The sequence below is a fragment of the Rhinolophus sinicus genome, chromosome 5 (assembly GCF_057876585.1).
Source record: "Rhinolophus sinicus isolate RSI-liver-muscle chromosome 5, RSI-T2T, whole genome shotgun sequence".
NCBI lineage: Eukaryota > Metazoa > Chordata > Mammalia > Chiroptera > Rhinolophidae > Rhinolophus > Rhinolophus sinicus.
In genome coordinates, this window is record NC_142505.1 from 16,869,947 (window position 1) to 16,883,860 (window position 13,914).

General features: G+C 34.6%; 1 protein-coding gene across 2 annotated transcripts in view; it reads right to left on the reverse strand.

Moving 5' to 3' along the window:
• Positions 1–773: 773 nt before the first annotated feature.
• Positions 774–13,914, reverse strand: part of PDCD6IP (programmed cell death 6 interacting protein) — a 51,053-nt gene continuing 37,912 nt past the window's right edge. Inside the window, exons 15-18 of one of the 2 annotated variants that reach the window (XM_019727688.3) lie at positions 13,006–13,100; positions 6,352–6,472; positions 5,042–5,229; positions 774–4,255 (exon numbers count right to left, since the gene is read on the reverse strand). In XM_019727688.3, the coding sequence (XP_019583247.1) occupies positions 4,081–4,255; positions 5,042–5,229; positions 6,352–6,472; positions 13,006–13,100 (579 nt within the window). In that variant the 3' untranslated portion in view covers positions 774–4,080. The remainder of the gene's footprint in view (positions 4,256–5,041; positions 5,230–6,351; positions 6,473–13,005; positions 13,101–13,914) is intronic. The other variant, XM_019727687.3, reaches the window with a different exon arrangement.

The following is a 13,914-nucleotide window of genomic DNA, read 5'->3' on the forward strand; positions in this document are numbered from 1 at the left end:
GTAAATGTTAGAGTCCAAACATGCAGAGCTTCTCAGTCACTTCCTTGAGGCTGCAGCACAACCCAAGTTTCAGGGAGAGTCCCTTAGGTTCCCACTGTCCTCTCACCTGACACTCCTAGGTTCCCAAGCCCCCAGTGTGAACACTCTGTACTCTCCAACCCAGATGCCAGGTCAGTGGAAACAAAAAAGATTTAACTATGCCCAACTGTCACATATTTAAAATACACATAATAGGGATTCAGACTATTGATTCATTACTGGAGCTGGCTTATTCACCTTCCCCAAACTTGAAAAGCATACAAAATCAACACACTTTCAAATAACTTGTGTATTCTAAGCTACATAATAAAATACTTGCATCTGACCTTAACACATGGGAGAATTGGAAAGAAAATTAAAAAATGTTTTAAAAGATGAACACATTTCACCACCCCCTCCCCTGATCAACTGAATAACATGGTAATCTTGCCAAACATTTCTGAAATTTAACCCCAAAAAATGACACCTGAAGACAAAATTACCCATCTGAAAGAACTGGGCAAATCATTAAAAAAAACAAAAACAAAACCATGGTCCATCCATGATAAATTATAGGGTTCACAGCTATTAAGAAAACATTTAAACAATACTGTCTTCCTTTTTAGTCTCATGCATTTAGTCAAAGTGGGTATTTTTTTTTTTAAATTTCCCAACCCACCATTCGTCAAAGAAATTATAGAAACTATAAAGCTGAAGAATAAGCACTTTAAATAAGAATTCATACTCCAAGAAAGTAAGAATCTTTCAACTTTTATTTCTAGGATACATTCATCTGGAACCTTTTTGTTTCTTTACAATTTTCCCCCTAAGATAAATGAATACAATAAAAATATAATCCAACTACCAGCAATGTTTGTAACCAGAAAAGACTCTAAAATCTCTGGTGTGATAATATAGGATTTTTTAAAAAATATAAACTTCATACCAGAAATAAAGCCTGAATATTCTCTTTTTCTTTAAAAATATAATTTTCCTTCTTTGCTCGTTCATGTAAATCTTATAATCACCATTTAGATCTAAAGTCTACTTTTAAACTAGTAATTATAATGCTATAGCACTGCTTTTTTTTTCTTTGTATCCTGTTCTGTGAACCAACTAATTGCAGGTGTTTAAAAAAAGAGAGATACCACTAGGTTGTAGCAAGATTCTTCAAGATGTAATGATCTTTAAAAAAAAAAAAAAGACAATCCCCATTAGCAAACTGAAACCAACTTAACAAATCACATTGTACAAAGTACTTTTGCAAACTGTAAAACTCTAATGGGAAACATTTTTTAAAATCTAATTTGGACTAGAAAGGCAGCTGAGATAGAGCATCAGGAACAGAAGGCTGTAAAGTCTTGTTCTTTCTGTTTAGATTTGGGGAGGAGATGATAAATTGCTAAGAAGTTGGGGGTAGGGGCATCCCACAAAGAATGAATTTGCACTTATATATGACTATTTTTCTTAAGAGAATAAAGACCAAGGGGCATAGGAGTAGCCCCAATACTTTATACCAGACGGAGAAGTCAGGCCATCCGTCTCCAACTAGAAACAAGAAATAAGTTAGACTTAACTCCACTTGTAACTTCTCTACGCAGAGTTTCATTACTTGAAGTATAATCCATCTTAAAACAGTATTCCATAGTCAAACTTAAGTAGCCTGGGGATGGTTTCCTTTCTTTAGGTGAGGAAGATAATCAAAAAGCCTAATTACTAGCACAGGTACAACTACTGAACCAGAATGACACTCTCCTACGTCTAAAACAACAGCATTATCCAGAACAACTTTTTAGGGTATTTTGTAGAACATAGGAAGCTAAGTAAAGGATTAAAAAGTTTGGTAACAACAATCCCAGTGAGGGCTTGTTTGGTAGAATGCAAAATGGACATAAGAGAAACTTCTTTCCATGAGCTACCATAATGAAACTAGATGGGCCTATAAAGACAGACCCAGCAATGAAGGGCTGCAGAAACTTGGTCATCTGTACCTAGACAGACGACTAAAAGAAAGTATCAATTAAAGGATGAGTGAATGGACGAGAGGGACTGAGTCTGGGATGCTGCATAAAAAGGCTTTGCTAACAAAGTCGAGCGAGTCAGACATGATGGAAGAGGCTCTGGTGCCTCTTTTCCTCGAGTTTCTGAACGACCTCCTTGTGCACTCTGGCAGCAGACCTAGCTTAGCACAGGGAACGGGCTACATGGCCTTCGAACTTCTCTTTTGGCCCTTTGATTATTCCTTTCTTTAGTGCCGTCTTTCCCCAAGAGAATATTCAGGCCAATTTTGTTTTTGTTTTTTCTGCATTAGTAAGAATTATAAACTAGCAATTTAGAATACCCCTCTCGCTGAAGTATCTTATGTTAGTATATAATACCTTGAGTAATAGGAACGTAGAATTTAAATGTGATTTACACGAGTCAAACAAGCCCATGTCATACTTCGATGATTCCACATTAATAAAACTTAGCTATGATATGTAAAAACTATTTTTTGCCAAGGTTTTAACTATTGGACTTTAAACCAACTATAATATTCCATATAAAGTTCATTTATATTGCAGTAACATGCCTTCATGTTTTCTACATACAACAAAGTAAGATTTTTTTTAATATACATATATTTTTAAACCATTTCACTCCCTTTTACAATCATACCTTCAGTCCAACACTTAAAATATAAACCCAAACTGTCAATGAAAACAACAGTGGACCAAGTGATAGCATCATTTAAATGAAACAGTAACGCAAGAAAAGGTCAGCATTAAAACTTAGTAAATAAACATAAACCGCTTCATTGGAAAATTGCTTATATGCCTGATGTGTTCAAAAATGAACCTCATACAAAATAGATCCCACTGTGCTATTAAGACACTCACTCCTTTCTTATTTTCTCATTCCGTGAAGCATGTCTCACTATTTTTTACTGAGGTTTATACAGGGATTAGTTATCCTAACAGCAGAGATTAATATTAAATACACAGCCTATTCCAAAACTGGCATATGCTCCCAACAACTGTTTTGTGTGCTCCCTGAATTATAAAATAGTCCAATCTTTCGGAGCATAAAAATGAAAGGGCTTAAATCTTTTCATACACAGTGCGCATTAAATGGTATAAATTAAGACAGTAAGGTGGAAAAAAGGAATAAGATGGTACAGTAAATTTTCTTTAAACAATCCCATTATGTTAGACAGTTCTGTCAATGATATAATTCAACCAGATCATGAAAAAAATTATCAGAATTTGTACCAATTTCTTGGAGATGCTAATAAAACATTAAATATACATATTTATTTGTATATTTATTTGAAGAAATCTTTGGTAGCAATTGTGTTTCTTCTACATTATAGGACTTTTCAAAATAAATGTCGAAATTAATTTACTAAGTTGCATATGAAAGATATATTATGATACTATTCTTTTGGTTTTCCCATAAAATGTACTTGAACCTATGAATTTGCACTAATCATGCACTTAAACACAGTATCTGTTTAACTCATGTACATATAAAATGAGACTAATACCAGAAAGAAATTAGACAGTAATGAGAATCAATGACAAAACATAACAATAACAACTGTTCTTAAGAAATTTATTTTTAAATTATAAGATTACAATGCTTTGATTATGCAAAATAGCATAATGGAAATTAAACCAAATCAATAAACCAAAAGAGAAAGAAAACTTAGTTTTCTTTAGTATCAGTACTTAAACCATCATTATAAGTGTCTGACGTCCCAGTCACGTCTTATGTAGACATAAGCATAATCATTTCAAATGTTTCACTTGTGGGTTTCTCATTTTCAACTTTTATGAACTGTAATATAATTTATTTCAAATCCTATTATACTTAGTGTTTATACTGCAACAGCAGCAAACCTCACATGTGCCGTCAATTGTGGAATCGGGGCACTGCTTTTAGCCGCAGACAAAAATTATACACTGCATTCAGTACAGTAAGAGTACGTTATATTAACCAGAGCGTAGAATTTAGTACATTTATTGCAGGATTGGTATTTTTTTCCCTTTGAACTGAACCAGCTGAGCTTCTGAGCTGACATTACTGCTGTGGATAGTAAGGCTGCTGTGGGGGCTGAGGGAAGGGGTATGAAGGCTGCTGGGGTCCTGGGTACGGAGGCTGTCCAGGGCTCTGGTGATACACTGGCGGAAATGGCATGTTATACTGGCTGTATGCATAAGGATTATAGCCCATGGGCATGGGCATTTGGCAGTACCTGATGGGAAGAAGAAAACAAAAGAACTGGATTAGTAAATCAAATATTGAAAAATATGAAACATGTAACAATTACTCTAACACCAAGTTTTTTCAAGACGGCCATTTTTCTCTATTGCTCAGTCTATTAGCGACCAAGTGGAGAGAAAAAAACAGCTGTTTCAAGGTACTTCTTAGCGAAAAATGTTCCTATCCTGTTATTAATTGAAGTGAAAGAATATCAAGTTCACTGTAATGAGCACAAATTTATTATTTATAAATTTCTAATATGGGGAAGACAGAATGTACAAAGTTTGAAGTACATCTTAAAAAGTAGTCAATGTCTTGATTTTTAAGATTAACAAATTATCACAAAGAAAGTTCATCTTTAAGAAAGCACATTCCATAATTAGATTTCTGTTCAACAGTTTATCAGAATATCAAAGTTCAGAGTACAGGTACGTAAATAAGGCCTTATCAGTCTTGCTATGTTAAGCTCAGAAAAGCCACCTATTTATCACCTAAATAAACAAGACCAAGAAAAGACATTCTGAATTCCATACAGAAGTGACGTATAAACCCAATATGTAAAAACTAAAAACATAAATTGTTTAAATAAGCTTGGGAAATGACTATCCAACTACTCAAATAAAGTGACTATACAATTATCTGTATTTCTGTATGAGCTGACAGTATAACTTAGTCTTCATGACACCTCCACTAAAGGGATGACTGTTTTATAAGACTAATCAGAGCTACCGTAAAAACATTAGCCAAGTCACTGGGCTATACAAACGTTCGGCCTTACCCGGGATATCCTGGATAGGTAGGATAGGGGGGCCCCTGGGCCTGTGGAAGAGGAGTGGAACCCGGAGTCTGTGATGGAGCTGGTGCAGTGGTGCCAGCGCCCACTGGAGCTGGAGCAGTAGCAGGAGGAGCTCGATTTGCTGGAAGCACAGGAGGTGGAGGCCGGGCTGGGGGCTGGGGCTTAGTAGGCTGTAAGAAAAAGTCGGCACTGGCTACAAAATGTTTCACGTTTCTCTCAACTTGTTATTAATTAAAATAAACGAGGGCATATGAGAAACTCTAGAATCCAACCAGATATATTTCAAATTCCCGTTCTTAATGCTGGCTTATTACTCTAGAAATGTATCACAGTTGAGGAATAATTCTCTAATTTCTGGATACACCACAGCCACCGCTCTGTTCCTGATGCCTAATATTTTAATCACTTACTGCTCACTGCTGCTCCCACCAATGGTTAGACATCTAAGGTGGGAGGAAGGAGGTCAGGTACAGTTTATTACTACAATCTCCACCTGGCCCCAACATGTTTTTATATGAAAATTTTCAAACACCAGAAAACTTACAAGAACAGTATAATAAACAATCATGTATTTACCAATTAAATTAAGTAATTATTAACATTTGGCTATATTTGTTTCATCTATAGTTATCTATGTCCATGTATTTCTCTATCTATACATTTGCAGAACCATTTGAAAGTTGCAAACTTCAAGACACCAGCCCTAGAGACGTTAGCATATAAGTCCTTTCTCCTACATTATCACAATACCATTTCACCCTCAGAAAATTAACAATTATTCCTAATATCATCAAGTATCCATTTCAATTCAAGTTTCCCTATTTATGACAAAAAAGCTCTTAAAGGTATTTTTATGAACCAAGATTCAATCAAAGTTCCTGTATTACATTTGATTATTATGAATCTTTCCTCTTTTAATCTAGAATATGCCCTCCACCTGCTTTTTTTTCTTTCTATGACATTTACTTTTAGAAAAGACCAAGCCAGGTGCCTCACAGGATGTCCCACTTCTACATTTGTCCAATTGTTTCCTCATGGCACAGGTTAAATTTTTGTTTTATCACTGTATTTGCTATGAACTGAAAGCTGGTTCTAAAGACCTGATTAGATTTTTGGCAAGAATTCATGGGTGATGCTGGCTTCTTCATATTGCAAAACATCAGAAGGGTGGGCCACCTGATGAAAATGGTGAGACCAGATTTCTCCAATGTCAAGTCTGTTTTATCCTTTACAGCAAGCCAGCTGTCACTGATGTAGAAACTTCCACTTGAGAAATGTGTTTGTTTACTGACCGTCATTGTTCTTGGTGCTGGAGTTGGAGGGGTGGGCATTTGTCCCCCTGGTGAGGACTGATATGCAGGCGTCGGAATTGAAGGAGCACTGGGTTCTCTGGCAATGCTTTGTTGCAAGTCCCTTATTAAAGACACAAGTGTTAGAGATTAACACACACACGTGTGCAGACACACATACATAAAACCAACACATTAAAAAAACAGGTCTTTTTCTTACTTTTCTTCATACATGAAACATAGAAAATAGACTCAAAACGATGGTATATTAAAATATGCTACATTTCTTCACTAGAACTAGCTTAAATCTTCTTTCTCCCTACTACTTAATAAAATGAAGTTAGTTCTTACTCTACTTCTGAAGAGTAGGAAAGAAGGAAACTTTTCCAGAGATCATAGTTACAGCTACAGTAAGGAACACGTCAAACTCCCCAAGTGGTCCTGAAAGACTGCCTACTCTTAGTAAGAGATCATCCCCTAGATGAGAAATTCCTAACATAATACCCAACTAGAAGTTATCAGAAAACTACAACTGCTCACAGTCACCTAGCTAATATTTTAATCACTGTATTATATCAGTGTTAATAGAAAGCAAAACAACGGGTAAGGAAGCTAACCTACTCAAACCATTTTGTAAATTTCTTAACGAAAACTTTCTAAAGATATTCCAAAACAATGTGGCACTGAGATATTTCATGTTAAAAGATTCCTCAAAATCTATTACAATTAAAATACAGTATTAAAAAACAGAAAAATACTTTAGAATCCCCCCTAACAGTAAACTGAAATCCATTCCAAAATCTCACTAAACAAAATAGATATGCTGTAAGTGGAAATTACACACCAGATTTCTAAGATTTAGTGCAGGGGGTGGAGTAAAATATTTCCTTCAGAATCTTTGCATTGGTTATACGTTGAAATGATACTATTTTGGATATATATGTATATACTAGGTTAAACAAAATCTATTACTGAAACTTATTTCACCTGTTTCTTTTAGCTTTTTTAATGTGGCTACTAGGAATTTTTAATTCTAAATTGTATACTTCACTGCATAGTATTTCACCATAAGATGTAACTTTATTTATTTCACTAGTCTTAGACACTTGATTTGTTTCTATTCTTTTACTGCTACCAGCAATATTGGACAGTTGTGCTTTAGAACATTCGTGCCCACACTACTTACAATACAATAGCCCAAAACTAAAAACTACTCAAACAGTAACACTACAGATAAATAAAATTGTAGTATATTCTCACAGTGAAATATATACAGAAATGAAAATAAAAGCTCTACTGCACACAACTATATAGATAAACCTCACAAATATAATGCTGCCTGAAAGCCAATCACAGAAGAGTACATATGATTCCACTTATATACAGAACAAAAACAGGAGAAACTAGTCTACACTGTTACAGTCAAGACAGTGGTTGCCATGGGAGAATGACTGGGTGGATGCCTGAGCTATGCTTCTGGGTTGCCTAGAATGTTCTGTGTGTTGATGTAAGTGCTCATTGCAAGGTCAATCCTGACCTTTACAGCTAGGTTGCCCCACACAAGGATTGCACCAGGCTGTGTATTCAGTTTGTGAAAATTCAACAAGATATATACACTTATGTACACTTTCCTTGTGTTTTTATTCTATATTCAAAAAAATGTTTTAAAGAATTTAGGCCCTGGATATTAACAGTGATTTTAACAAAATAAACCCTCAGATTTTTAAAAGCTAATATTTGGCCTACTTTTCCATCATTCATTCACCTTTCAATCACTGAGCTGAAACCACTAAACAAGTTTATGACTGTCTCAGAACTGATTTTATTTATAAGTATGCAAATAGCAACAAGCCTAATTTTCAAACTAGAGATTTGAATTATGAAATATCTGAAAAGGAGAATATTCAAAATTCTCTTCCTAAGCCATGAACTTCTATTATGCTATAAAATTCTACAATGAGTTATGTTAGCCCATTTTACACTAAATATTTAAATGGAGAAACAGTCCAACTAGAAAGCCAATTACAATTGACAAGAAAATGATTTAAATTGAGGATCAGCAAAATTTTTTATGTAAAGAGCCAGACAATATTTTAGGATTTGCAGGATACAGGGATACAGGGTGTGTCTGTCACAACTACTCAGCATTGATGTTGTTTATGCAAAAGCGACCATAGATCATCTGAAAATGAAGAGAGTGGCTGTGTTCCAATAAAACTTTACTTAAAATAAAAACAAAAGTAGTGGCAGACTGGACTTAGCCTGAGGTCCCATAGTTTGCCAATCTCCAATGTAATATATCCAATTTAGATATCTTTTTCAGCTTTTTTCAGCTCTCACTTGGTCCTCAGCTACACAGAATTTAGGGGATCTGAACAGATGTCTCAATGGCTGCTGCCTTAAAGAAGGAAAGATGGGCAATAGGTCCTGCTCCAAGCCCCTGACCCTGCTTGGATCTGGGCTAGATCCATTTTTATCTATTTTACAAATTGGGCTTCTCTGTAAGATTAGTTTGAACAAAGATTTCTGCAGCTCAAAAATAAAAGGAGTGGGGGTGGCCGGTGAGCTCAGTTGGTTAGAGCGTGGTGCTAATAACACCAAAGTTGCCGGTTTGATGCCCACATGGGCCACTGTGAGCTGCGTCCTCCTTTAAAAAAAAAAAAAAAAGAGGGAGGGGGATTGAAAACCATGTGAAAAATAAAAAATCAGAGTACTTGATTTTGACTATAAGAACATGAAATCCCATTAATTATTTAATTTATTATAGTTTTCTGACAATATATTCATTCACATGACTCAACAACTAAAGAGTGAAAGACCCTTATCTGCCAGTTCCCACTCCATCAATCACTCCATAGATACTAACTATTCTTTACTTATGAGTCCATCCAGAGTTTCCTTATGTATAAATAAACCAATTCAAATGTTTATTTTCTCCCTTTTTACACAAAAAGCATACTTTACAAATTGTCCTTCTTTTACATTAACTATCTTAGAGATCTTTCTATATCAGTATATAGAAAACATTCTTTTTTTAAATGGTTGTATAGTATTTCACTGTACAGATGTAGCTTCATTATTTCACCAGCCATGGACATTTGTTTCTATTCTTTTACTGCTACAAACAATACAGAAATGAATTAGCTCATGCATATGTCATTTCTAGCATGTGCTAATATATCCTCAAAATAAATTCTCAAAAATAGCTGGCTTCACGGATGTATGGATTTGTAACCCTGACCTTTATAGCTAGGTTGCCCCACACAAAGACTGCACCAGGCTGCACTCTCATAGCAATATATGAGACCTGTTCCCCCACGTGTGCCAACAAAGCATGCTACGCAACTTCTAGATTTTTGCTAACCTAAAAAAATGTTATTTCTGAGTGATTTTAGTTTGTATATTTTACATTGAATGAGGTAAGAATTTTTTCATATGCTTAAGAACCACTTGTATTTCCTCATCTGCAAAATTTCTGTTTGCATCCTTTGTCAATTTTTCTATTGAGTTTTGTTATCCTCATTAATATCTAGTTCTTTATTAACTAGGTAAATAAACCTTTTACCTGATAATAAGTTTCAAGTATTTTCTCCAGTTTGCTACATTTTGACTCTGCTGTTACAATGAACTTACATTTTCCTTTTTTAAAGGCCTCTGAATTTTCGTAAGAGTTAGAAATACCCTTTCCATTTCAGATGTATTAAGGAATTCTCTCATATTCTTTTAGACTTGACATTGCATTCTATACACTTTTAAGTTTGATCCACTTGGAATTTATTCAGGTACAAAAATAACTTTTGTTTTCTAAATGACTAGCCAGTTGTCTCTAACTTCTAATTGGTTTAGGATGTTTTTTACACTAAATTCATGTATGTGTTTGAATCTTTTCCTATTTTTCTATTCTGTCTTTGGCCTAATCATGTACCAGTATTACTGTGTTTTAATGAGAGACAATATTATATATTTTAATATCTGGTGGTATGAGTTTCTCCTTGTAGTTTCTCCTTGCTGTTCTTTTTATTCAGTTTTCCTGGCTAATCTTGTTTGACTGTTTTTCTACTTGAGCTTTAGGATCAACTTGTCCAGTTTCAAATGAAAATCTGTTGATTTTATTTTAAATCAAAATTATGTTGAATGCCTCAGTTTACTCAGAATTGACGTTTTATGAATTTGAGTCATCCTGCCTGAGAACACTGTATGTCTTTCAACACTTAAGTCTTCTGTGGTCTTGAATAGTGTTTCAGACTTTTCTTCATACAGCTTTCATGTATTTTATCTTTTTTGTTGCTATTATAGCTGAGGTCTTTTCCACCATTATATCTTCTATATGTCTGTTTATATGAAAGTCATTGATTTCTGCAGATTATTTTTATTTTTGGTAATAATTCTTTTATTATCTGCAGAGTTTTGGGATTGACTCTCTTGGGTTTTCAAGTTGTACAAACAATACCTGTAAGTAGGGATAGTTTTACCTCTTCCTTTCCAATTTTTGTATTTCTAATTTCTTTCTCTGTCTAACTGTGCTGGCTGGTACTGCCAATATGTGATTAAATAATAATGTTGATTGTGGGCCTCTGAAGTCTGTTCCTGAATTTAGGGGGAATGTTTACAGTGTTTCGCTATTAACCATGATGCTGGCTTTTGTGCAAATATAGACAGACAGACAGACAGACAGACACATGCGAATGTTTTTTCACGTGAAGGAAGTATCCATCTACTCCTATTTTATTGAATACCATTATAGTTGTTTTCTCACATGCTTTTTCTTCATCTAGGAAGGGAATCTTTTTCTCCATAGATGCAGAAATACTAAACCAGTTATTGCATTATTGGATTAACCGCCCTCTTCCCCTTGGTCATGGTTCTGTTTTAACATACTGCTGAATATCGATGGCAAGTATTTTATTTAGGACTTTTGTACTCATAAATAAAACTAGTCTGAAGACTGTGCTTTGTTTTAATCTTTGTCAGATTTTCTTCTCAACAGGAGTAATATACAGGGTTTTGGTTTTTGTTTTTTTAAAGGTCTGGAACCTTTTAAAAATTATTCTATTAGGTTGGTGCAAAATTAACTGCGGTTTCAAAGGTTAAAAATAATTGCAAGAACCGCAATTACTTTTGCACCAACCTAATAATTATTTGGTTTTTAGTAGAAATACCCTCTAAACTCAACTGGCCCTGCTCTTTCTTAAGAGTGGAGGTAGCTCCTTGATAACTCCTCCCATCACTTCAATGGAAAACTGTTTAAACATGGACAGAGAAGTAAATAAAAATGTGGTTGGCTGAAGGGCTCAAGAAAGGCTCATGAGTGTAATAGTCTGCGAGTTTCCTTATGTTCATTACTAATGAACATATGGCTTTGTATATACCTGAAGGAGAGTTTGACCAGATATAAAATCTTTGGCTCATATTTGCTTTCCTTTAGTTCCTACAGCAATCACTCCACTCTCTTGTAGCATGCAGTGCTGCCAGCCTAAATATTTTTTACGTTTTACAAACTGACTTGATTTTTTTGCCTGACTGCCTGAAGGATCCTGCCATTATCTGTTAAGGCTAACAATTCACACACCTTGGTGCTAGAAGTTCTTGTTAACTTTCCTCAACCACAAGATACAGCCTTTCAACAAAGCCTTCACTTATTTTAGGAAAAGGTTCTTGAGTATTATCATTAAATACTTGTTTTAATCACCGTTTTGATTTTTCTTCTTTAAGGGGAACGCAATCTTGCATATATTGGATCTTCTTTGCCCATCTCTAATTCTTTTTAACTCTCTCTTTACTTTGGTTTCACTTTTCTTTGATTTCCTCATTTCTACTCTGTATGTTCCTGTTTTCTTCACTATCCATATTCTCCTTTTGTGCTCCTCCCCATTCCATCTTATATCTGTAATGTTTTTGCTCTTCGTCTTTCCTGAATTCTGACACTTCGCATTTTATCACCTCCTGTTTACTCACCACCTTGAGTTCTGGCATTTCTGTTTTTGGTGTGCCTTAGCGAGACTGCTTTCTAACCATTTTTGTTTGTTTGTTTTTTAATTCATGGTGAAATATTAGCTCAGAATTTTCATCTGTTCTGTGATAATATTCCGGTGAATGTTCTTCATCTATTAAGTTTTGTTATTCACTTTTTCACCTAAATAAATATGGTATCTCCATTTTGATGCTATGTCAACTCTGTACTTATTATTCAGCATGGAATGAGTCCTATATTACTCGCCCAGCTTTCTCAGTAGGCTCCTTCAGAAAGTGATTTTGCTGATCTGAGCTGTTCACTCTGTCTTCCCCATGTTCTGTACGTCTAGTTTATGTAGGGAACCTATTTGTAACTTCAAGGTAATCTGCCTATGTTGTTGGCATTTCCTGAGATCTGCCACTTTGAACTGTTTTGTTATCATTTCTGTGACATTACTGTACTTCCTACATCTAGAGTTTCTGCTTTTTATCCTTTTGTTCCCAGATCATGCAGTTGTTTGCTTGTTGCTTTGTAAAATACCCAGGAGAAAAGGAAGGAAATTGCTATCTCATACTGCCAAGTTCAAACCCTTATGGAGTTAAAGTACCAAAGGAGTGGCATATCTGAAAAACTTAAAAGTCTCCACATGAATTTCTTAAAAGAAAAATCCTTTAAATACAATTTGATACACAAAATAAACTTACTTTAAGAGTTCATCTCTTTCTGTCTTCCGTGCAAACACTATATCACTGCATTTGTTCTGGAACCTGAGCAGGATTTCAGTCAGCTCATTGTAAAACTATAAGCAAAGAACAAATATAGGTAATAAATCAGAACAATTTTTTAATCTAAGGAGGAACACAATCTAGAGCTCATTTGTCAATAATGGTTAAAACTAAAGAATTAAAATCTTCTGTATGAGATACAGTCATACCATTTAATTCCAACAACTTAGTGTTAAATATGACCTAAGATTCCTAAAGGAAATAAAAACAATAAAATTACTTTTAGAGAATATGGTAACCAAAAATTAAACGGCAACAAGGTAAAATTTTCATAATCATAAACATTTCCCCAATTCCTAGAGAAAAATAAACTATCTCATAAAGACACTAAACTTATTTAATTGGAAGGACTAGATTTGCAGGTTCACTTCAGAAATGCAGGTGTCATTCCAAAAACCCTTAGAAGAATTTCCCACGGATCTCTGGAGTTTTTCTCTGCTTGTCTATTTCAACAAAGCATTTTAAACCAAATTAAAATGGTATTTTACTATCCTGTCTACTTTGGAAGGCTTTGCAGTATTTCTACCCTCTTTTCAGGGGGTTATACATTATATCTACTATATTTACTTCAAGATAACTTTATTCAATGATCCTTATGGAGTTAAAGTACCAAAGGAGTGGTATATCTGAAAAACTTAAAAATCACTTGTTCCCTCGTAAGCAAAGTATCAGCTTGGTGCAAAAGTAATTGCAGTTTAAAAGGTTAAAAATAACTGCAAAAACTGCAATTACTTTTGCACCAACCTAATAATTGGTTAAAAAAATAAATATATATATATACACACACACACACACACACACACACACACACACACACACACATATAAA